Source organism: Tinamus guttatus, unplaced genomic scaffold, assembly GCF_059628265.1.
Source record: "Tinamus guttatus ecotype Peru unplaced genomic scaffold, ASM5962826v1 Tinamus_guttatus_pri_ptg000741l, whole genome shotgun sequence".
NCBI classification, from domain to species: domain Eukaryota; kingdom Metazoa; phylum Chordata; class Aves; order Tinamiformes; family Tinamidae; genus Tinamus; species Tinamus guttatus.
This window is the reverse complement of record NW_028289275.1, coordinates 424,328-447,516: the sequence shown is the minus strand read 5'-3', so window position 1 is coordinate 447,516 and position 23,189 is coordinate 424,328. Positions and strand designations below refer to the sequence as shown.

General features: G+C 44.9%; 2 protein-coding genes across 2 annotated transcripts; both read left to right on the top strand.

Annotated features, from left to right (window-relative positions):
* Positions 1 to 5,336: 5,336 nt before the first annotated feature.
* On the top strand, positions 5,337 to 7,386 carry IER3IP1 (immediate early response 3 interacting protein 1). The gene is made up of 3 exons (XM_088537277.1): positions 5,337 to 5,441; positions 6,415 to 6,516; positions 7,192 to 7,386. Exons 1-3 carry the CDS (start codon positions 5,351 to 5,353, stop codon positions 7,245 to 7,247), a joined length of 249 nt encoding a protein of 82 aa, XP_088393403.1. The 5' UTR covers positions 5,337 to 5,350; the 3' UTR covers positions 7,248 to 7,386.
* A 2,240-nt stretch (positions 7,387 to 9,626) lies between these two features.
* HDHD2 (haloacid dehalogenase like hydrolase domain containing 2) lies at positions 9,627 to 21,336 on the top strand. The gene is made up of 7 exons (XM_088537281.1): positions 9,627 to 9,715; positions 11,267 to 11,368; positions 12,972 to 13,180; positions 16,045 to 16,129; positions 19,192 to 19,408; positions 19,635 to 19,698; positions 20,489 to 21,336. The coding sequence occupies exons 2-7, from the start codon at positions 11,268 to 11,270 to the stop codon at positions 20,590 to 20,592; spliced, it is 780 nt and encodes a 259-aa protein (XP_088393407.1). The 5' UTR covers positions 9,627 to 9,715; position 11,267; the 3' UTR covers positions 20,593 to 21,336.
* The last annotated feature ends 1,853 nt before the right edge of the window (positions 21,337 to 23,189 follow it).

Here is a 23,189-nt window from a genome sequence, read left to right as displayed (position 1 = left end):
GATCATCTAGTCCAAGCCCCTGCACACGCAGGGTCACCTAGAGCACGTGGCACAGGACTGCGTCCAAGCGGGTTTGGAAGATCTCCAGAGAAGGAGACTCCACAACCTCTCTGGGCAGCCTGTTCCAGTGCTTTGGCACCCTCACTGTTAAATTTTTTTTTCCTTAAGTTCATGTGGAACTTTTGGTGCTTCAGTTTGTGGCCATTACCCCTAGTTCTGTCGGTGGCCACCAGTGAAAAGAGGCCGGCACCATCCTCCTCACTGCCTCCCTTGAGGTTCTTCTAGACACTGCTCAGGTCCCCTCTCAGCCTTCTCTTCTCCAGCTGAACAGGCCCAGCTCCCTCAGCCTCTCCTCATAGGGCAGATGTTCCAGGCCCCTGATCATCCTTGTGGCCCTGCGCTGGACTCTCTCCAGCAGCTCCACATCCCTCTTGTACTGTGGAGCCCAGAACTGGACACAATACTCCAGATGTGGCCTCACCAGGGCTGAGTAGAGGGGCAGGATCCCCTCCCTCGACCTGCTGGAGACGCTCTTCTTAATGCACCCCAGGACTTAATGCACATTCTGTGGACACAGGGCAAATCCTCCTGCCCTTCGCCCAGATTTTAACTATTCCTATGGGAAGAGAGCACCCAACCCCTCACTTCTCACCTTGGCCAACATTTTCACTTTGCATTTTTGCAAGAACAGTCAGAAGTCACAAGAAAAGGGACATACCTCCAAGATTCAGCCTTTCCATAAAGTCAGCAATCTTTTTTTTTTTTTTTTGAGAAATCTTTTTTGACCAAAAGATTTTTCTCTCAGCTTTAGCCTGAGTGTAACTAGACAAGTGGAGGAGGGATATGGATCCTGGGACTTATTTTTAGGTTATAGGACAAAAGAATTAGGGAGAGGGGAAAGAGTCACCTCCATAGTTAATTAAGTCAGCAATATCATCAGCATTGTCAGCTATTAGCTCTGTACTGCTGATCGTTACAAGCTCTCATTAATTTACCTGGGTTGAAAACACAAACAGCTCTTCAGGCTTACCAAACACTTACTGACTTATTTTGCTCCATTTCTCTTGTGCCAGACGCTGTGGATCCCATTACTCTTCCAGAGACCTCAGCAAACCTGCAGTGGTGCTGGAAAACATTCCAGCGGCCAACAGCGGTGCCAGCAGGATTTCAACGGTGGATTTACCCAGCCCGGCGTGTATAAGTTACATTTCCGAACAGCCAACTGCACCCAAAGAGTTTGCTGCCTCTGAAGAGGCAATTTCTGTTTTGGGACTGCAGCTCTTCTCCTTTGCTGTCTCCATAACACCCCCTGACACCCCGCCGGAGCAGTGAGGCTCCGCCGTGTCTTAGTAGCTGCTTCTGTTTTTTCTGGAGGGAGAATCCCTCAAGGTCCCTGGTGTGTGCTAGCAAACCGAGGGGTCGGCACGGCCCGCTTCATTGCCTGCAATCCCCAGGAAATGCCATAGCTTTGGGCTATGAGCCGCGACCTCACCAGTGTTAGAGAGCCCAAGAAACCTGCAATTCCTTCTGGAAGCAAAGCAAAACAAAGTGCCGTCCTTCTTTGTAGATATAGGTACATTGCCTCTGTGATGTCTTGCGTTAAAGATTTGCTGAAAGAAATCCCCACAGGGCGAGTCACGGGAAAATATGTAGGGACTATTTCTGATAATGTTTACACCCGTTTCTCAATCCCTCTGACTCACCTTTGAATGCCACGTGCTGAGCTGAGGCCTAACTTTTCCACGTGGTTTCCTACTGGCCACAGCGGAATGACTCTGTGCCGTGGCACCGCTATCGGCACGCCTGCAATCTGCAAGCCAGCCACCTACGCGACTCATTTATTTTTATTTTTTATCTGCCCCCTTTCAGAGGATGAAGGAAGATATTGTCTATTAATCTTTAAGCTCAGTGCTGAGACTTTCCGGGAACCAACGACCTCTGCCTCCAGGTGCCAATTTGCCAAGAAACAAGCCCCGACCAGGTGGCAGTTCCAAGGGGGCAGATTAGCCCCAGACCTGGGGTTGGTTCCTCGCCTCCACGCAGCGTAGTCCTTGGATAACAGCTCCCATGGGGAGGTGAGGCCCTTTTTAGCCTTCCTCTTTCCTCATCCTGCCCTAAATCCCCCCTTAAAACTTGCTGCGGCCCCAGAGCTTGCAAATCTGGACTGTCTGTAAGGCAAGTCTAAGCAGGGACTCCTAATTCTCCTGCAAAGCTGATGTTTTGCTACAGCCCCGCTCCCCTTGTTGGCCTGTTTTATATATCTGTTGCATGGTAGCTGTCACACACACAGGGAGACCTCCAAGCCTGTCACCTCTGAGAAACACCTACGAGGCATCTAGCGCAACGGGGCTCTTGGTCGAGTGTATTCCAGCATGGACATGATGCAAATGGTGACAGGGATCATGATGGGAATAGCACAGTGTAATGTAAAATAATGCAATGTGATACTGTGGTACTGGTAGTACTAGTAATAATAATACAGCGTGTGTGTGCGCATGCGCTGCGCAGCAAATGACATTAAAATGACATGGTTTCAGAGCCAAGCACGATAAACTTAGCCAGCAGCACCAATAAATTTATATGTAAGTGCAGAACTGTGTATTATTCTTCCTCTTTTTCTCCCATCTCCAGGTAGTCCTCTTGCATACAGAGCTGTGTTAAATTCTTTCACAGTGCTAAATCCTAGGAAAGCTGGTAGTCGAGGGGATGAATCTATACGTTTTCCAAACAGCAAAGGGGAGGCAGAAATGACTGTGTGCGTTTTAGAGCAGTGGACGGGACAAAGGTCTCTCTACAGCTAATGAAGGGTAAGAAACAGATACTAACTCACTCGAATGTCCCAAGTCGTGTCACATCCCGGAGCTGGTGGTTAAACCGTCGGAACCATCGGGGCATCCACCGTGTCCGGCGCTCAGGACTGCAGCGCACAGCATCACCCCTTGCCACAGCACAACAGGGTGATGATGAAGGGTTTTCTTCACAGCATTCCTGAAACACAGAACTGTATGTTTTTCAGATATATGGAATTTTATGAATTCATGGAGTTACTCCTGGTAGGGCTCTGTGTCTATATTGGAGGAAACGCGTGTAAAGCTTCTGCCAGCACCTTGGTTCGACACGCTGTTCCATACAGCGTAGACAGTCTGGGGGAATTTTAAGGGTTTTTTTCCATTGGCTACTATAGAAATCAAACCAGGGTAAGAGTAGCTACAGCCAAAATATCTCCTGTATCACTCAAAAACATATTTACTGACGTGTGTAAAACAGCTATGGGAGGAAGTCATCAAAGCTATTTCACAAAAGAAGGTGATGGCAGGTGGGGCTAAGGATTTAAGGCATGAGGAGACTCGTCAGGAATAATCTAACATAATCCTGAAAACACTTGTATGCAACAAGCCCAGGTCTCGGAAACTGTAGTGGAGAAAAAGGAGAGTGAAGCCCGAAGAGCCGTGTCCTGTACAACACCACCAAACAGTAAATCAATACAAGAATAGAAGCAGGAAGTAAAAACATAAAAGAATGAAAAATACCAAGGTCTCCACATTGTGTCGCCCACCTAGCCTGCAGCCCTTTGCCATCTGTAAAATGGTTTCAGGCTCTCTGCAGATGATACCACAGGGATTTACTGCAATGGAAAATAACACTCTAATAAAGAGAGAGAGAAGAAAAAAAAAAAGAGCTTTCTTTTTAATGTTTTAATGCCAGCAGCTCTGGTTTTGCCTTCAACCACGTAACACGATGATTCAGAGATAGGGCTCATGTGGTTGTTAAGTTGCCATGATGGAGCTCAGAAAGGAGAAAATCATGTCAAGTTTATGTAAGCTTTAGAGCAGCCGCTGCTTGTAAATACATCTTAATTATGGGTAAAAATGTTAACCCATGACTTGTATGCTTATTTTAAAAGCCTCATTTTTTTTCACTGCCGTAATTCTAAATATTGGTTCTTCACTGAGGTTAGTTTTTATTTATAGCTTGGATACTGCAAGGAGGTAGCCCAGGAAATGCTGCTAGATGACAGCGGTTATTAGAGATGCTTGGTTTGGACTCTTAATATTTATCTGAGGTCAAGATCAGCCTTTTTTATATACACATATACAGACGCATGAAAAAAAAAGGATGTTTAAAATTCTGTTTAAAATTTGCATGTTTAATTTTTTTCTTTCTGAACTTTGAAGGATTTGTGGCAACTACAAACACCTCTGCTTTAAAATGTTTAACTGATAGTTTTTATGAGATGTGCAGTTGTGCCAAATTTTAAAACCTAAATGAGAGATAAATTACTTAGGTTGGAAGCCCTGGGCTTACAAACATGTCCTCACATATGTCAGTATACTTAAGTATTCCCAACACCTGTTGCCATGTATGAAGTAAAGCAGACATCGAAGTGTTTGCAGAATAGGGGCAAAAATCTGGAAGTATTTCGAGCACTGACACAACAAACACTTCAGTACATATTTAAATAATACTGATTGCACTTGGATTTAGGCATCAATAACTACACAGTATCTCCCAGCTCCAGTTATTATTGTTACCAGGCTGCAGAAGTACCCAGAGGCCCTGACTGATATAAGATATAGTTGTTTTATTAGAATCATGGAATCATTATGGCTGGAAAACACCTTCAAGACCAAGTCCAACCATAAAATCTGGCCTCTGGTACAAATCTTGACTTCGGCTGTCATTATGTTTAAGATAAACAGCAATTAGGATCTGAGCGGATTTCCCATTTTAAATTGATGTAGACGGGGCAAAAAATAATAAAGGGTAAAAATCAAGTGATAGTGTCTGTAAAATTAAGTACAAAATAACAGCATAATATTTCCACATGCAATATGATTGGTATTTGTAATGAATGTACTGATACTAGGTAATTAGCGCACGCATCTAGGTGGATTTAGGGCTATATATTTAGGGACAAGAAATGCAGCTGGCACAGTGCACGCATCTAGGTGGATTTAGGGCTATATATTTAGGGACAAGAAATGCAGCTGGCACAGAGCTGCACTAGACGACCGCCTTGGGTGCCATGTTTTCATCTAGACTACTAGGTGGGAAAAAAGTCACTTTTACATCGTTTTATGTATGCATCTATATATATTTCTGTTTGTTCTTCAATATTTCTCTCAGGTTGTCACCGGCCTCCAACCAGCCGCACAGCAGCCCTCCAGCCCCGTCATGGCGGCGCCCCGCTCCCCATCATGGCGCCTCCTCCCCGTCATGGCGCCGCCTCCCCATCATGGCGTCCCCGCCCCATCATGGCGCCGCCTCCCCGCCACGTCGCGCCCGGCCCGGCCCCGGCCCCGGCCCCGGCCCGGTGGCGGCGGCGCATCGGGGAGGCCGCGGCGCGGCCATGGCGTTCACGCTGTACTCGCTGCTGCAGGCCGCGCTGCTCTTCGTCAACGCCATGGCCGTGCTGCACGAGGAGCGCTTCCTGCGACAAGGTGAGGCGCCGTGGCGGGCGGGAAAGGCGGGGGCGGCCATCTCGTGAGAAACCCCCAGCACCTTATTTATTATTTTATTTTATGCCGTTTTTAAAACCTATTTTCTTTTACTCCATTGTGTCCTACTTTATTCCGCTCTCCTGGGAAGCGGCAGCCTAGGAGAGAGGCCCAGCCTCTCTCCGTGCCCAAGATGAAGAGCTGAGAGCAGCGTTGCAGAGAGCCATGTGCAATTTACAACAAACAAACAAAGCATTTTAATACGTCCTTAATACTTCAGATCCTTCCTACGGGAAGGACTCCACGGGCATGGCTGTTTCCAACCATCTCTTCCCATTAACAGCAGCTTGTGCTCCCGGCTCAGCTGCCGCAGGCTCCCACGGGAGCTCTTTGCCAACCTGCTGTCATGTTGCCTTCTGAGAAGTTTCCTAGTCATTTTGCTGAAAATGTCCAGTCTTGCATTTTACAGAAATAAGGAAAAGCATAATCCCAATTTAGGCATCTGTTCTGACCACTTTCCATTACATAGCAGTTTTCTAACTTGTGCTGAAATGTAATTTCTTATCCAACAACCCTTTGCTCTTCTGTCTTCTGGTGACAGACTGCAAGCATGTGGTAGGGTTTCTGTTTGGGCTTATTTATTTATTGAGGTCCAGATAAACTCATGTGGTTCTCTGACACACAGAAACTAATATTAAGTAAAGAATACTTTTTAGGAAAGAGTTTCCTTCTCCACATGAAACACTGATCTGTCATTACTGCCACGTTCGTTAAAAGCTTTATCATTTTTCAATATACTGTTTTATCAACTCACGTGGCTGGGAAATAAAGCTGATTGCTTTGTAACTTGGTTTCTAATGTCAGTGATACGACTTAGCCTCCCCAAGACAGATCTCTGGTTAATTCTGCTAATGCTGACGGTTAATAGCACTTGTTGAGGGGGTGACATTTTTTAACGTGGCTTTTTGTGACACAGTTGGCTGGGGAAGTGATCAAGGGATCGGAGGATTTGGAGAAGAACCAGGAATTAAAGCGCAGCTAATGAACCTTATTCGATCTGTGCGAACCGTTATGAGAGGTAAGGTGGAGGTAACGCCTTGCTACACACCCGTTGGCTGCAAAGTTTTGTTACTGTGCTTTAAAGTACAGATTTATTTTTTTCCAAATCTCAGTGTTTAATTCTTTCTGTTCTTGACCAGCTGCCATTTCTGCGTGCCATTTTCAATCTGTCCTTCCTCTGGATTCTTCCTTCCTTCCTTCCTGCATGAACTCTGCAGAGGAGTAAAAAAAATAAAAAATAAGAGAGGACTATCAGTGTAGAAGTTGCTGATATTCATTCACTACAAAGCACACCAAAATTTACTGTACTTGCACAGACAAACAGCCTTCAGTAACAAACCCTGCCTTTTCTCCTGCCAAGCAAAAAATAAAAACTGATGGTTTTGTAAATGTCAGTAGAGGAAAAAGAAGAAACAGGCTGTGAGACAGTTTAGTTCATTTGGAGAAAGGGTTGTTCAGGCCAGAGTTAAAGCATGAAAGGCTGTAAGAATATTTCCACTGTGGCTTCCTGTTAATTTTTGGTATTCCAGACTTTGATTGTGGCTCCTTTTACTAGTTTTCCTGTGCACAGGCAAATAAACTTTATGGTTTTTTAATTCTTCAAAGGCAGTCTCCCAACATGACACTAGATTCTGTGTCTTCATGCATGATGTGTAAAAGAAAAATTTCACAGTTCCTCTCTTTTTCTCTGCAGTGCCACTAATAGCAGTGAACTCCGTTACAATTGTGCTGCTCCTGTTGTTCGGCTGAAGACGATCTGTTGCTTTTGGACATCCAAAGAGGGAAGTTACCAACTCGCCACTGCTTTGAGTTTTCTGGGATCCAACATGTTTTAGCTGTCGGTTTGACATTCAGCTTACAATAATAAAGACACTATTTCTATTTATCTCATTTCCTAATGTTCCCTTGCGGTTTCATTAAACAAGAGAATGGGATCAGTGCAACAACGTTCTAAATACATTGGACTCCGACAAGTTCTGCTGTGGCCTGTTAATAGCATTGACTGTTACAGTATGTGTTGTAACATGTTGCGGTGATTGTCAAGAGGATGCGGTTTTTAATTGTCACTCAGGGATGGATTTCCTTCAGTACACTCCCAGTTTATTTTTAAGTTTTAAAAAAGTCCGGTATTTGTTATGTCATAGTTTCTACCGCGGTACTATTTAATAGAGTATGAATTTGGCTCTAGAAATATTATAAACTCTTGAAAGTACTGCTGTGATTTTGAGAAAGCTAAAGCTAGACTGGGGTGGAACGACTATTTCAGTTTAAATTATAAGTGGAATTTTACCAGCTAGGTTGAGGCTAGCATTTTTCTCTTGGTGTGTGATAGCTTTCTTGTACCAATGGTGTTTGATGCTTATGGCAAAATAGGTGGAAAATAGGTGCAATAGCTATGCAAAATCTCAAAGAGCTGTACCTAAATGCAGGCAACTCAGTGTTAATTTAGACTAGCAAGTGATCTTAGTAACTAGCATTTGTTACTATTCTTCCGAGGATTATTATTACTTTTTTAAGCACGTACTGAACTTTTGTGTAGCACTTTGTGTGTTGAAAGTGGGGAACCATTTGTATTCTGAGCTTCTGGGGCAGCCTGGGAGAATATCATGCCCTTTTGAAACAGAGTTCTTTTTTCAAACAGCAATTTCGCAACTTCCATCCTGCCTCTCCATCTTCCTTAAAGAAAGGAGTTTCTGAAATTGATCCCCTGGGTTTGAACTTGCACTTCCTTCTCGGACAGTCCTAACCGCTTTGATACAGATCTTCTTTCAGCAGAGCGGATCAGGCCCAAAGTTTATAGCAACTCTGAATGCAAGAATTCTCGTATACCTCTTCAGAAAAGCTAGACTTCAAATGTCTTTTCTATACCTCTCTACTAGAGGTGGCTTAAATTGTCTTTGCTTGTTTCTAAAAGTTGGGAAGGGCTAGAGAAACCTGCTGGTTGCACCCCTTTAAAACAGCTCGACTGATCTTTTTTGTTTGTTTTCTGGTGTCTTGAAGACTAAAGTACATGTGGTTGTTTACAAAGATTAATCTGTAAAACGTGTAAATGAATTTAATGGTCTTCAGTTACAATGTTTTGCGGAGTAGATTATGTCCAGGAGCTTTTTTTTTTTTTTTTTTTTTTTGTGAAAATTGTAAATAAAAATTGAATTTCTGAGTTTAGCCCTCTGTTTCCTAACTTTCTGTATATCTGTGTACCGTATGTCAAAACTCAGCTTCAGCCTGTTCTAGATACCTAGATACCAAAATTAGTGTTTTCATGCAAGATATCCCTTATTCCCGTAGCTCCAGCTCTCCACTATGACACAGTGTTTTGGTGTCACGTAGCAAACCCAATGGGTCTTAGTAACACTGGTTTGAAGCAGAACGTAATCATGCAATGTTTTAAATTCCAGAGGAGGATTTTACTTCAAAGCGTTTGTTTTATTTTAAATAACAATAACACAAGGGACAGCCCGCGAGATGAGCGTTCTCCCGCTCTCCGCCCGCCCTGGGGGCGCGGCGCCTCCCGCTCCCCTCACGCCGCGCGCCCTTTCCCCTCAGCTCTTCCCGCGCCGCGGCCGGGCTGCCCGCGGGCGCGCCTGCCGCCAGGCGCCGTAGTCCTGCGCGGAGCGGCAGCGCCCGGCGGGCTCAGGCGCTCGTGCGGACAGCCCCGGCCGGGCGAGGACCCCGCGCGGCGGCGGCGCGGGCATCCAGGTCGGTACGGGGGGGAGCCACCCCGCCCCCCCCCCACCGCCGCCCCAATGGGCCCGTCCGCGCCGTGCGGGCGGCGGGGGCGGGCGGCACCATCGCGGCCGCGCGGGGGGGGCACCGGGCGCCCCCTCATGCGCTGCGCTGGCCCAGGGGCCCGGGCAGGCTCCGTTCGACGCCCTTGGGGGTCTCTTTACCTCGTCTCCTGCGGGCTCCTGCCGGTAACCGGAGGATGAAACGTCCCTATCTCCCCCCTGCAACACGCAGGGCCGTGGTGGAGCTTGAGAGCCTTTGCGGTCGCTAAAACTGCCCGTAACGGCCGTTTGGGGAAACGGCTGCTTCAGTTTTCTGTGGCGTTAAGCAAAGGTGGGGGGCGGCGAGGTGTGTCCCCTGCCTCCCCCGTAGTTATATTCAACGATTTCTCTCTCTTTTATTTTTTTTAGGTCTTGTGGACTGTGAGCTTTATTCCGAAGTCAGGCCTGTGTTGAGCTGGGCAGTGGCACAAACTGCCTCTTGCAAGCGAGGTGCGCCTGAATAAACAGAAGGAAAATGCAGCAGTGTAAAAGAGGAGTTTAAAAATAAAATCGTGTTTTCTGCTACGGCAGGCATGCCCGGCCCTTCGCGGCTCTGCCTGCACAGGGCGTCTGCGTTTTTTGCAGGTCCTTCTGTCCACTCTTTCGTCCTTCCTATCGCCCCAGATGCCCCGTGCTGGGGCCGAAGGGCCCAAGAGGAGACGGTTTTAGTGTCGGGGGTTGCTTTGGGGTCGTGGAGATGATTTGGTATCGCGGAGGACACATCCAAACGCCACTGTTTTTGGGCACTGTCTGCACTAAGGATTTTACCCTGGGAGGAGGTTTTAGGAACCCGGTGCCCTCTTTTGCCGTGATAGTGGAGAAGCTCCCCGGTTAGTTCTGTTATCAGGTTATTAGTTCTTTATCACAGACATGCAGCCTTGGCCTTTCTGGCAGAAGACATGATATAAAATAACATTTTTTTCCTTATTACAGGGAACCAGCAGGAATAATGAAAGTGGCATCTCATAAAGTTATCCGCATGCAGTGTCGTGTACCTTAAGACATCAAGTTCACGTGATCTGGGCAGCTGATAAAATCAGTCAGCAAAGATAAAAATGTCCTGATAGAAAATACAGTGTATTAAGACTGGTGGTTCCAGTCACGAGGCTGACTATTATGTGCCTTTTTAAAAGCACATGTAACCAGAACAGCTCAAGAGAAAATCCTGATGGATTGCTAGTGATGATAGCTTGGAAAGTAGTGTCTGACAACCAGGAGAAAAGCCCCTGCGTTGGACATTTGCTAAGAAATGGCTGAGCAAATTTGCCTGTGGAGGTGCAGCACTTGCAAAATACTTTAAGAGCGGGTGTTTGATAAAGATGCGGTTGTTTTTGGACATAACTTTTTAGCAAGATGACTTGAACCAAAGCTCAGTGTTCTCTTCCCCAGTGTCCTTAGGCTTTCAGTGTTGGTTTCTGGTTTAGACTGAATGTCCAGCTTGCTGTAGAAAGTTGCATGATTCGGGGACACCAGAATTGTGTTGTGGGCCGGATCCAAGCAGCTTTCTACAGTGATCCACTTTACAAAAACAAGGTTAACAATAGCCACTTTTGCAACACGTTTTGGGCGTTTTATAGCACTGTGGCATTGCTTAGTTGTATTTGTCTTTGCTTCCACAGCACCACTGGTGGGACTTTCTGGAACATCCTTGCCGAGGCCTTGAGCCAGCAATACTGGGTGTAATGACCCCCTTCTCGACAGCCTTAGCTGGTTAGAGATTTTTTTGACGCGCACAAATAAAGGCACTTAAAAAACGAATAGTACCTGATTTCCATATATAGAGCCCTTTGGAAAGTACTGCCCCATCAATTATGCATTTTTTTAAAAACTGTCGTTTATTTCTCCGTCTAAAGGGACCCATTTCATACTACGAGTAATGCTCTGAGCAATACCAGGCCTGGCACAAATAAGGTGCTTAACGGAGTTCCTTATTTTTATTATCCATTGTCTGCTAACCAGATTTTCCTTGTTTCATTTATCTTCCCCTCCCCGGGAGCGCAGGATGGCGGCTCGGCGCGCACTGAAGGCCGTCTTGGTGGATCTCAGCGGCACCCTTCACGTTGAAGACTCAGCTGTGCCAGGCGCACAGGAAGCTCTTAAAAGGCAAGTTCACTTTTTTTGCCATTTCCTCCAGTGGTTTTGTCAGTGCTGTTTGCACAAAGATGCTTCTTTTAGTGAAAGGATTCTGCTTTATTTTTTTCTGCTAGGTAAACAACCTCAGCCCCTTTGATGGGAAATGTTTGATAATACAGCTGTGTACGAAGGTCAACTGCTTAATTAACAGTGCAATAAGTACCCCTGTTGAACGACTAAGTCAGCAGCAAAGTAGGATATGCAGTGCCAAGGATCTTTGTATCCTGTTCTGACACTTTCTTCCCTGAGGAAGTCACCTTGCAAAAGAGGAAGAGAAACAATATGAAGTGATATATGCCACTGTGATGAGTGACGGGGCACCCTAAGATACTAGAACAAAGAGAATTTTGGGAGAGAAATAGGTTGAATTAAGCATGGGAACTTTTACTGGAGTTTGGTCTACTGCTTAGGTTAAAAGTTAGTCTAAAGTTAGACTGTTGCTTGGGGAGAAAGTAGGTGGATCAGGAAACTCCTGTGTATAAAACATTGATTCTCCTTCTGCTGCACTGCTGCCTGATTCCTACCAGGCTTTGCTCATGCAGTTTCTGTACTAGCTTTGGGAGCAGAGAGCAAGTGAGGGAAATGAGAGAAGGAATAAGACATTGGAATAGTCCAGTGCTCTGTTGTGCTTCAGTTTAGGCTCAGGTTTGGAGATTAGATGTCATTTCCGTGCAATCAGATCTGCTTGAAGATGGGGAAAAAAAAGAAAAAAGAAAAAAAAAAGCAAATTTCAGGCAAGAGAAAGAAGTGCCAGGTGCAAACAAGTCTCCAGAATTGACCAACTTTGTTCTCATGTTCTCCATGCAATCATGATGGCAGTGTTTGTTTCTATAGCAACAATCAGAGAAAGTGATGGTGAGGGAACAATTAAAGGAAATGCCATTGAAATTGTCACTTGAAATTATTTGGTTGTTCAGTAGCATGTACTGTCAACGTAGAGCAATAATGTGGTTTTATGTGGTGATCAGTGCTCCTCTGTAAAGAGAAATGGCTGAAAAGCTGGGATAATAGTGCCACACAGATAACATGGGCTCCTGGAGCCTCCTGCATCTCCAAGTGAGCTCAAGCTACTGTGAAATTCACTGGGCATGTTGAGTTCAAGTATTAATTTAGCAACAAGGTTTATTTATTTGGGTTTATCTATTTTGTTTCAGATTAATGCTGTTAATCTAGAAATGTCAATGCTATTAGTCCAAAATACAGGGCTGGACTGTTTATGATCCAGGTTGAATTAAAAGGCTTTTCAGACTACTTACAGTTGATCAAAGATGTTTTTGTTACTTGTATGAAGAGAGAATTTGGAATCACCGTTTTCCTCCTGACTCTTTTAGGTAGAAACAGAACAGGGGAAACCCAATCTTGTGCTGCAGAGCAGAGCTGTAATTTTTTTCTTGTGTTTCATGTAGTCCTCCAGCCCACGCAGGGGCTAAAGACCTCCTCATGCTTCTGGACTATAGCTGGGGATATAGACAGTCTTTCCAGCTGCAGTTTTTAGGTAGAGGGTTCTTTCTAAATCCCAAATAAGCAGTTGAAATGTGTAATTAAAAACATTATTTTTTCTGTTCTGCATCAGACTCCGGGGTGCCCCAGTCACCATCCGATTCGTGACCAACACAACGAAAGAGTCTAAGAAAGACCTGCTGGAGAGGCTGACAAAACTGGGGTTTGACATTGCTGAAAATGAGATCTTCACATCCCTGACAGCAGCCAGAAATCTCCTGGAGCAGAAGCAGGTGCGGCCGCTTCTCCTGGTGGATGATAAGGCCTTGCCTGATTTCACAGGTGAGATGATGGGAGAAGAGCATGTGGGAGGCTTCTTGGGCCAGCAGCTAAGGAAACCTTGTCCTCTTCCTTTTGTGGAACAATGGGCATGTAAAACACTGCTCTGCCTTTGCAGAATTAAAAGTGTCTGCTACTTCTCAGTGTGATAAATGGGTTGTAAACAGTATTTTGGGGACACATTGCTATCCTCCACCACCCAGCATGGGGGCCAACGCATTCCCATATTGTCAGAAATCTTAGAGCAGAGTAAGACAGCATGGGTAAATAGGGTTCCATATATGTTGTTCTCTGCACTGAAGTGGTCCTGATTGGCAAGATGCAGCCTTCAGATGTGCTTGTGTTGTCCTGCATAAAGCAGAATTATTTTTCTTTGGGGCTTGTACATTGTATAAGAGGTAAACAAGAGCTTGTGTCTTCTCAGAAGGAAAAGAGAAGAAAGAAGCAGCAGAAACACAAAACTGCAGTGTGTTTTTCTGCATATTCTAGTCAAATTGCAATGCTGTGAACTATGCAATGTCTTGAATGCATAATGTATAACATGTAGCCTATATTTTCCTTCATAGTCTATAGCATTTAGATTACTGCTAACTGCTTTGAAAACCTAAAAAAATGGTGCTCTGCAGAGTCATAAAAATACTTTATTCTTTTTAATTTAACAGTAAACCATCTAAAGCCACGGTTGTCGTCATTGCTTTAGGAGTAGTGGGAATGGCAACTAAAATTTTCAAGTGGGCAGGAATTCAGATAAAGCTCATTAGTTTTTATAAATTTCCAGTGCAGAAGATGATATTTATTATTAGATCTTTTGGAAATTATTCAACCTAGCAAGTCTGATATTCATATAGCAAAAATGTGTCTGTCTGTTGGAAAACAGAAGTTTTCCACTATTGTAGAGTGGATGATGTCCATGTAGAACATCACTAGTTTTCCACTGCTGTAGAGAGATCATGTCCATATAGAACTAGTGCTTCCAAGCAGTTTTTCCAGCTGTTTTTGGTCCTGTGATGAACATTTTGTCCTGCTGACTCTCAAAGGTCTTTTTTAGGCAAAATTAGATGACTAAGTGATGACGTGTCCCGTGCATATTGCTAGATCAGCAGTGAAACAAATTGCTGAAAAGTCTTGCTACAGAGACACAGGAAGTTCTTTCTCTCTTAGTAGATGGATATTAAATGTGAAATTCCCACAGGGCTGCAGTTTAACTTGAATTATTTAACATCTAGATCTCATTTCATGCACTTTTGATACCTGATTGGGATACAGAAGTTTTACCACCCTTATTTTTCTAGATTGTCATCTCTAACCACCTGCTTTAGTTTCATGTGAGCCCATCTCTCTCTCTCAGATGCTAACCTGATTTATCCTAGCTTGGATGCCTCAGGCAGGTGCCTAAAGTTAGGACAGTTAATCCTTGACTTACCCACAACTTACTTGAAGAAGAGAGAAGATGCAGATGTTTTTAGCTTCCTTGTAGTTGAAAACAATCTACTGGGCCATGAATAATCTTTCATTTAAACATAGTGAAAATGTGGATGACTTGCCACTGCTCCGGCCTTACAAATTTAAATCCTTACTGTTGTGCAATTTGAGTAGGTTCTTATCTTGCAGGTGGAGATGTTTTCTATAAAATTTTAGTCCATGGTCTATTCAGTAATCCTCAGAACAGTAAGTCTGCAGGAGGGAAGGCTCTGTGAGCTGAGCGAGCTGTGAACCCTGATAATCTGCTCCACCTAATATTGTATCTGAAGAAATACACCCTCAGCTACGTTCTCTATTTGTGTTTCCAGGAAGGTTTTCTTTGGTCAGAGACAGCAGCTGATTGCACTTACAGTAGATAAATCAGTTTAATCGCTATGTTTTTGGGATCTTTTCATCAGTTTTAAAGTAGTTGATGCCATTTTTTAAATAAGCTGTCTAATACAGAGATCCTGGCAGAGTAAATGGGTGACATTCTGTGTGGAGCCTGGATCTGGCATGGATTGCCTTGTTACTTTTTGGTGTTTTTTTTTTTTTTTTTTTACAAGTTGTTTGGCTCATGCTTGCAGGACTGAGAGTGGGGAATGTTTTAAATCCCTAATTAGTGACTGCTATTGAATTATTCTTGGATAATCTCTCTATAAAATTGGTCACAGATGGATGAATGTCATCCATCCATGGTTAATGGACCCAGTACACCATTCTCAAGGGAATTTATCCACATTTTAAAACACCTCCCCAAACATTCCAAAGTAACCTTGTGTAACAACTTCTGTGTCATATAGCAAGACCATATTTGCCTTCGTAAGCAGGCTGCTGTGCAGAACAGCAGTCAGGCTTTCCATCCTGAGTGGAGTTTGCTGTGACCAGAAGGAAGTGAAAAACTGGGTGAGATTCTTCAATGCTCTTGCTTTGCTATCGTAATAAGGCAAATTGATATATGCTGAGAGATGTTCTTGGATAATAAGAAGACATTTCGTTTTTTAAAAATGCTGCATTTCATTGGGAACAGGGAGAGAATTGCCCTCAGACTACAGTAAAGACATGCACTTCATGAAGGGTGGTAGGCACCTTCTCCAGTGAGGCTTTCCTCATTTCTAAGAGACACATACGCTTCAAAGGCATTGTCTGGGATAATTGTTCAGATCTGACCCCTCTAAAAAGGGTCTGAACATGGTTAGTTAGCAGTGAGCTTCTGTGAAAAGGGGCAGGCTGAGATGTAACTACAAACTATGATCAATATGATCAATAGACGTGCTGGAGCAAGTGTGTCTTTTGGGGGCTATGGGTAGTTTTGGGGATCACTTGGCCATGCAAGAAGTTGACTGTATTGCTAAGTATGAAAAAAAAATAGGAATAATATGCGGTACCGTGTTTGATTTTTTCAGGGATAGCCACTAATGACCCTAATGCGGTGGTAATAGGACTGGCTCCTGAGCACTTTAACTATGAGATGATGAATAGGGCGTTCCGGTAAGTCCGTGTCTCCCCATGGGTTTTTTGGAGGGGTGGCTGTCTCACGCTGGACTCTGTATCTCCACGTATGAGTGAAATTCCATCCCGTATGGAAATATGAGTGTGGTAACAACGTCGCCTTATGTAGTGATGACTGCAGTGTCTCCTTCAATGTCAGAGAGGACAAATAACTTTTGTGGATTTGGGGGCCGTATCCATGAGCCTCAGGTGGTCCAGTCCTGGGCTTCGTAGGTTTCAGTCTATAATTAAACTTAGTTGCAGCTTTAACAAGAGAATTACAAAGGTAGCAAAATTAAAATATCAATGTGGAAAGGTTAGCAACATTTCAAGAGGAAATGCTTGCACAGAAGGAAGGATGTTGAGAAGCATTAGGGAGAAGGCCTCTGTTCAAAACCTCCCATCTTCGGAGCCCAAGTAGTACAGGGGCTAGAATGAAATGCAGTATTTAGAGCAGATCATTCCTTATCTGCCTAATGTAGCATTTCTCTTGAAGCATCTTGTTTTCAGCAATGCCACCGCAATATGCTGGGCTAGGTGAGCTATGGATCTGATCCAGTCCATGTTGTCACTAAAGCCCATAGTTTTGCCAATAGATTGTGTAAGTCAGATAAAAGATTTATATGACAATTATATTACAATCCCTGTGATATATCCTCTCCATTCACTGCTCTCAGAGAGTAGTGGTGCCACCACACATTTCACCTTGGAATTGAAAAAAAAATGGTCTTGAGCATCTTAATGGGTTAATCTCTACCAGTTGTTGCTCACTAGTAGCTGGTGGAGGCTGTTTATAATAACATACAGCAGGCCAGGGTACACAGGTAAGCAGGGAGAACAGCTCTTCAAAGTGAAGGAGGTTGTTCCAGGCTGGATTTGGATTTGTTGTGTTAAACAACAGAACTGGGCATTTGGTTTGAGCACAGAAGGGAGATGCTGAAGGGCAAACCTGGTCCGTGTCTCTGCCCTTGCTGAGGGCCCTTGCTGCCCAGGAGAGACCTGGATTCAAGCATGGAGCCGATGCTGATCAAGCCCGAGTGCTTCAGCTCACCTTGCCACGTGGTGGTCGCATTCCCAGCCTCTTGGCTGGGTTTTTTGCCTGGAGGAGGGTTTCATCCCCCCAGATTCTTCCTGGATTTGTCCAGAGTTATCTTGCTCCTGTCTTTGAAGCTGGGCAGAGCCCAGGCCATAGCATGTGCTCTGCTTCATATTGAGTATCTCACTGACTTGTTTTGGGGTTTATCCCTTTTCTGTGGATAAACCTCTGTCCTGCTGGTGTCACTGTGGTTTGTCCTGAAGGAAACTCTTAACTCCTGACCCATTGCCTTATGGCACTGTCCTTTACTGCTCAGCTCACTAACTCGTTTGGGATTTGCATTGCTCACAGCGAAACAACGCAGCGAGTCTGATTAAACGCAGACACCTACAGTGCAGATGCCTGTATTGGAGCTGGTGGCCTGGGCGAGAGGAGGCACTTGTAAGACACTGTGCATTTTTCCCCTAGTAGTGCTTGAAATAGCAGGGATGAACCATGCCCCAGAGGTGCTTTTTCCTCTTCACTTGCTGTGAGGAACCAACCACCTGGTAGGTGGTTACTCTGTTGGCATCTAGCATTGGGTTAGAGAAAGCTAACCCAGCAGGAGTCCCAAAAGGCAAAGACTCTTCTCTAGGCACTGTTTCAAATGCCTGGGAATGAATTTCCCTTCTCGTGTCCATGGGATTTTGATGTCACATTTAAAGGGATTCTCTCAGGTGAGATCCTTCCTGTAAGTGGTTGCGGTGCCGCTGTCAAATTGAATTTTTCTGTATCCTAGAGGCATCCTCCCGTTGTGAGCCTGTCTGGCTGCACGCGCCAGCTCTGTTGAGCTTGGAAGGCTTTGATCCAACACAAGTGTTCCGGGATAGTTAAGTGAAATGAAATATTACCGTTTTTGCATTGCTCACATTACCAGAGCTGCTCTGCAGACATATGGGGGAGGCCTTCTCCAAGGAATGTGCAGCTAACCTAAGCCAACCTCTTTGAACACACACACCACGGAGCTCCAAAAAGGGCTGTAAAGGAGCAGAGGAAGGTTTTGCTTGTTTTCTTAAAGGCTTTTTAAATTTGATGTGTTTATTTATTTGTAACCCAGGACTGAGGGGAACAGAAATGCTGTTTTTTTGCTCTCCAGGTAACTGCCAATGGTGCCCCTTTTCTGTCCACTGTAAAGAAAATCAGACAGGCAGGTAACAGAAAAATGGAAGAATCAAAGATGGGTGCCGGTGGATTAGGCCCAAATCCTGTGCAAGTAGCCTGTAAACTGCTGTGTGTTGGTGATTTTGTTATCGTGGATCCACTGCTGCGAGTGGTAAAGGAACATGGTCTCTGCCACGAAGGTTTTGTGAGGCAAGATTCCCGAGCAGCGGGTATGAAGTGACTTTACAGGGTTCATCAGGTAGCACAGACTAAGAATGAGCCGCTTGGGACTGGTGGAATTGCTGTATGTCCTAATACTGGACCCGGCCCAGGTCCGGTGCTGCCTTTGGTGCTTTGCGCCATCTCCGTTTTGGAGTTTTTGGTCCTGTAGAGCAAGGAGGCCAAATCCAGGTTTGTTCCTCCATGGAGTGGCAACAGTGCTGCTAATGGGGGAATTCAGTGCGGCAGGAATGTGCCTGATACCTTTGGGGTTTTTTTGTGTAATCTATTATTCCTCCCATGTTAAAATAGAAAGTCAAGGCTTGATGATTCACGTGCTCCTTGGGACTCCGCTAAGCACCCATCCCTGCTGGAAACGTGTCGCTGTTGAGCTGTTCAGCTGGTGGGGTTGCTTAGAAAAATGAGCCTGAACCTTGCTCTGGAGATAGAGAAAGGAGTTAAAAAATACTTAATTGTTAAAATCCTCCAACCACTAGTTTCTTTGTTTGGGGTATTTGTTTCATGTGCTGTTTTTGTGGAAAAGGAAGGAAGGAACTTTATTTATCAGCGGGAGTCATGTCATCAAGGTAAACGAAAGCAGGCTCAGGCCTTCAGCTGTAAATACTTGTAGTATAATTACGTATTTTCTTGTTCCTTGGTTCCCCAGGTTGATACTGGATGGTGCCCCTCTTATAGCTATACATAAAGCCAGGTACTTCAAGAAGAAGAGCGGTTTGGCCCTGGGACCTGGGCCCTTTGTGACAGGCCTGGAATATGCGACGGACACCAAGGCGACGGTGGTGGGGAAGCCGGAGAGAACCTTCTTCTTGGAGGCTTTACGAGGGACCGACTGTGCCCCCGAGGAGGCTGTCATGATCGGTGATGTACGTGGGCACCGCGGATCTTACTGCTGCTCCCGCAGGGGCTGGGCCCTGCTGTTCGGTCAGGCAAAAAACCCCTAGTGAATCAGTCCTGTGGCGGGTGACCAACGGCTCCAGCCTGGTGTCGTTGCTGCAGGGGGTCCCTTAGTGGAACGCGAGGCAGAGGATGCTAGAAACACGCGCGGCGAGTCACGACCGTGGCACTAACGGCTCTCCTGTTGCGTGGCAGGACTGCCGGGATGATGTCGGAGGGGCGCAGGACGCCGGCATGCGCGGGATCCTCGTGAGGACCGGTGAGTGCGTCACAGATCGGCTCGCTGGGGGACAGCGGTGACTTAATCCTGCCCTTGCTGCTGGCAAAGTAAAGTCAGGCAGTGAGGCCAGCGCGAATCCTTTGGGATTGTGCTGTTTGGTACCCCCGGGAGCTGCTGAGTGCTTTGTTACGGAGCAGCTCGGCTGGGATGGATTTGGCAGGTTGGTTCCCGACCTTGGCAGCCTGTCAGGCAGGAGGTCGTCATTAAGGAAGGTGGATTGAGATTAAGTCAGGGCAGGCCGTAAATGGGACTTAATGTTTGAACAGCGGGTTTAGAGCAGGGCCTCCTACCTGATAGCAGGATGATGTGCAGTAATAGATAGGGGTGGGTGATCTTGTAGATTGGAATTTTACAGTGACTAAAATATGAGTATTAGTCAAAGAACATAGAGGACTGGTGCTTATCTAAAATGTGGTATCTTAGACTGCCAAGATCGTCACATCGATGTAACCTCTGACCATTCAGAAACTGATGACATTCCTTGGTAATTACACTGATAATTACGGATGCCATCTTGCTTCAGACAAAAGCAGAACGGGTAGGATTTGAAAAGTACCCTCAGCGTTACCAATATTGTGGTAATGCTGTGTGCTGGTAAGGTCTTTCTGAGGTAGCAGCGAGTGCGAATCTGTCCTCCCATATCTCGCTGCTTCTGACCCTAAAAGGCTCTAGTTTTGGGGTTTTTTTGGGGGAAGGGGGTGGAAAAAAAGTCCAGCTGACAGGTCGCCCAGAGCAACTTCATAAATGGATTTTTTTGTTCATGTTGCAGGTAAATACCGAGCAGCAGATGAAGACAAAATCAATCCGTCTCCTTACTTAACCTGCGAGAGTTTCCCCGAGGCCGTGGAACACATCCTAAAGCATCTGCTGTGAGAAGGGGTGTAGTGAGTTCAAAGAAACTTCCGTTCCACACAATTTCATTTATTCTTCCTTCAAAAATAGAGGCCCCGGGATCAGTGCATGAAACCCAGCCCTGAGGAATGAGGACTGTGCGTGGCCCCAGCACGGTCACAGCCCAGCCCTTGTCCTGCAGTTGTTGCATGGGAATGCAGTTAGAGCCCACAGGTGCTCAGCAGACAATTGATTATTGACAGTGATCAATACAGCTTGTGTTCGTGAATGATTAGGGAACATGGCACAGAGTTCTGCTTGTCTTTAGCGTTCAAGAAATAGCTGATTAAAACCCCATCTAAAGAGAGTCACATTCCTGTGCCAGACCAGCTGTACTGTAAATCCTACTGGAGCTACTCGAGTGACTAAAGCAGAAGCCCTAATGGAGCCCCAGGCAGCCTCAGTGAAAGAGCCAGGCCTGTTCTGTGCGTTTCTTCTCACTGAGCATCTCTGCTCTGCTGGAATTTAAAGGTAGAGATTATGCACTTCTAGGAGTGACTTGAAAATTAATAGTAAGTACTGCTGATATCTTTCTCCTTCTTAGAACAGACACTGGTTTTTGCTTTTCAAATTTTTGTGTGAGATTAAAACTTGTAAAATTTTCAGATGTTTCAACTAGACGCTGTTATTAAATGGCATTAAAATCTGGTATTAAAAGGCTTAGAGACTGTGAATGTTTGAAGTTAGACTTCAGGGTCCTATTAATGCTCCAGTTCAAAATTTCACTATTCTTCAGCTTTTTTGTTGTTCTTGTTTTGTTTCTTTCTACTGTTACGAGAAAAAAAATCTTTACACGCCATGGGGACAGATTTGAGTTTTTATGCAGTTGGTTAGTAGAGCCATAAAATGAAATTTAATGCAGCAGGATGCGTTGCTTTTCCTCCATGTGTTAAATACAGCAATATGAACCAACTTTTTAATGCTGGTAAATAGCTTTTCTGGTACATTTGCAAACTGTAATAATCAAAGTCCTTTACATTTGTTTTACAGTGCTCCTGAGTGTTAAATTATTAGATTGTAATTAGACATTGCTGCAGTATTAACCTTATTGAAAATACAGTTTTGTGGTAATGAGCCATGCTGATTCTTGTTAAGGAAACCCATCATGACGGAACGAGGGTGATGTCCTCCATAAATTAAAGATTGTCCATGTGGAATCTCATCTTAAGTGGGGTTACCTACACTTAATTTAATATCTGGCAAAACACGTGTGGATGGAGTAGGCTCTCCAGTAGAAATGCCAGAAACAAACAGAAAACTCTGAAAATAAGGGTCATTTTTCAGCTGTTGTGTTATATCATGTAAAATAACATCTATGATTAGCACTATTAGGTGTGTAATGGTCAGGTGAACATCATCTATGTTACAAATGTGCTGCACCCCCTCTCAGCGGGGTTTAGGAATGGGCAGCTGCTTTACACACACACACACACACACAAACACAAGAAAAAAAAATCAAGAGACTAATGTCTTTGCCAAATGTAACAAGTGAAAGAAAATGTGACTGTTGAAAGTGGTCTAAGCTGTAATCTGAAGTTTTGAATAAATTCACACTCGTGGTCACACCAACAAAGCTGAACGTGAGTTGTTCTCTGCTTGTGATACCTCTGTTCCGAGTTAGGCTGACCTGTTCTTTACAGTTTATGGCTGGCTGCAAACTCTTAGATAACTCACTACCCATCTAGTTTCTAGCTGGTAAGTGTAGATTATGCCCAGTTTTCCACAAATCCGCAAAGTTCTCTGGTAATCCTGCTGTTCTCCCTTTGGGAATACCCCAAACCCATGGGGGAATAATGGGCATTAGCACATGGAGGCTTTCAGCTAAAGACAGCCTGATTTTCAGCATCTGTTGCTGCTGGTTGCATCACATGGGTTGTGATGCCTCAGTGAGCCTCACAGTGGAAGAATAGGGCTAAATGTCTAACTTAACAAGTTTTCTGAGAGGGGATCTCATTGGTGTCTAGAAGTACCTCAAGGGAGGCAGTGAGGAGGATGGTGCTGGCCTCTTTTGACTGGTGGCCGCTGACACAACTAGAGATAATGGCCACAAACTGAAGCAGCAAAAGTTCCACAGGAACTTAAGGAAAAATTTCTTGTCAGTGAGGGTGCCAGAGCCCTGGAACAGGCTGCCCAGAGAGGTTGTGGAGTCTCCTTCTCTGGAGATCTTCAAACCCGCTTGGACGCAGTCCTGTGCCACGTGCTCTAGGTGACCCTGCGTGTGCAGGGGGGTTGGACTAGATGATCTCTAGAGGTCCCTTCCAACCTTAAGCATTCTATGATTCTACTCCAGTCTTTCCCCCCCAAACCTAAAAACAGCTTTAACAAAGACTGAAAAAGTCAGTTTTTAAATCTTTATCATAAAATTAATGCTGGATTCTCTGTTATATAGCACTGCTCTTCTGCCATTATGTTACTTCCACAAAGAATATTTTAGAATAGTCACTGAGAAGGGCCTATAAAAATAACAAACAAACTATCCTCCATTACAACTCCAAAAGCACAGATTTCCCCCTTGCACTTCCCATCGTGTTCTCCTGTCTTAAAACAGCAGCACTTCCTTCTCCCTCACCACTCAATCT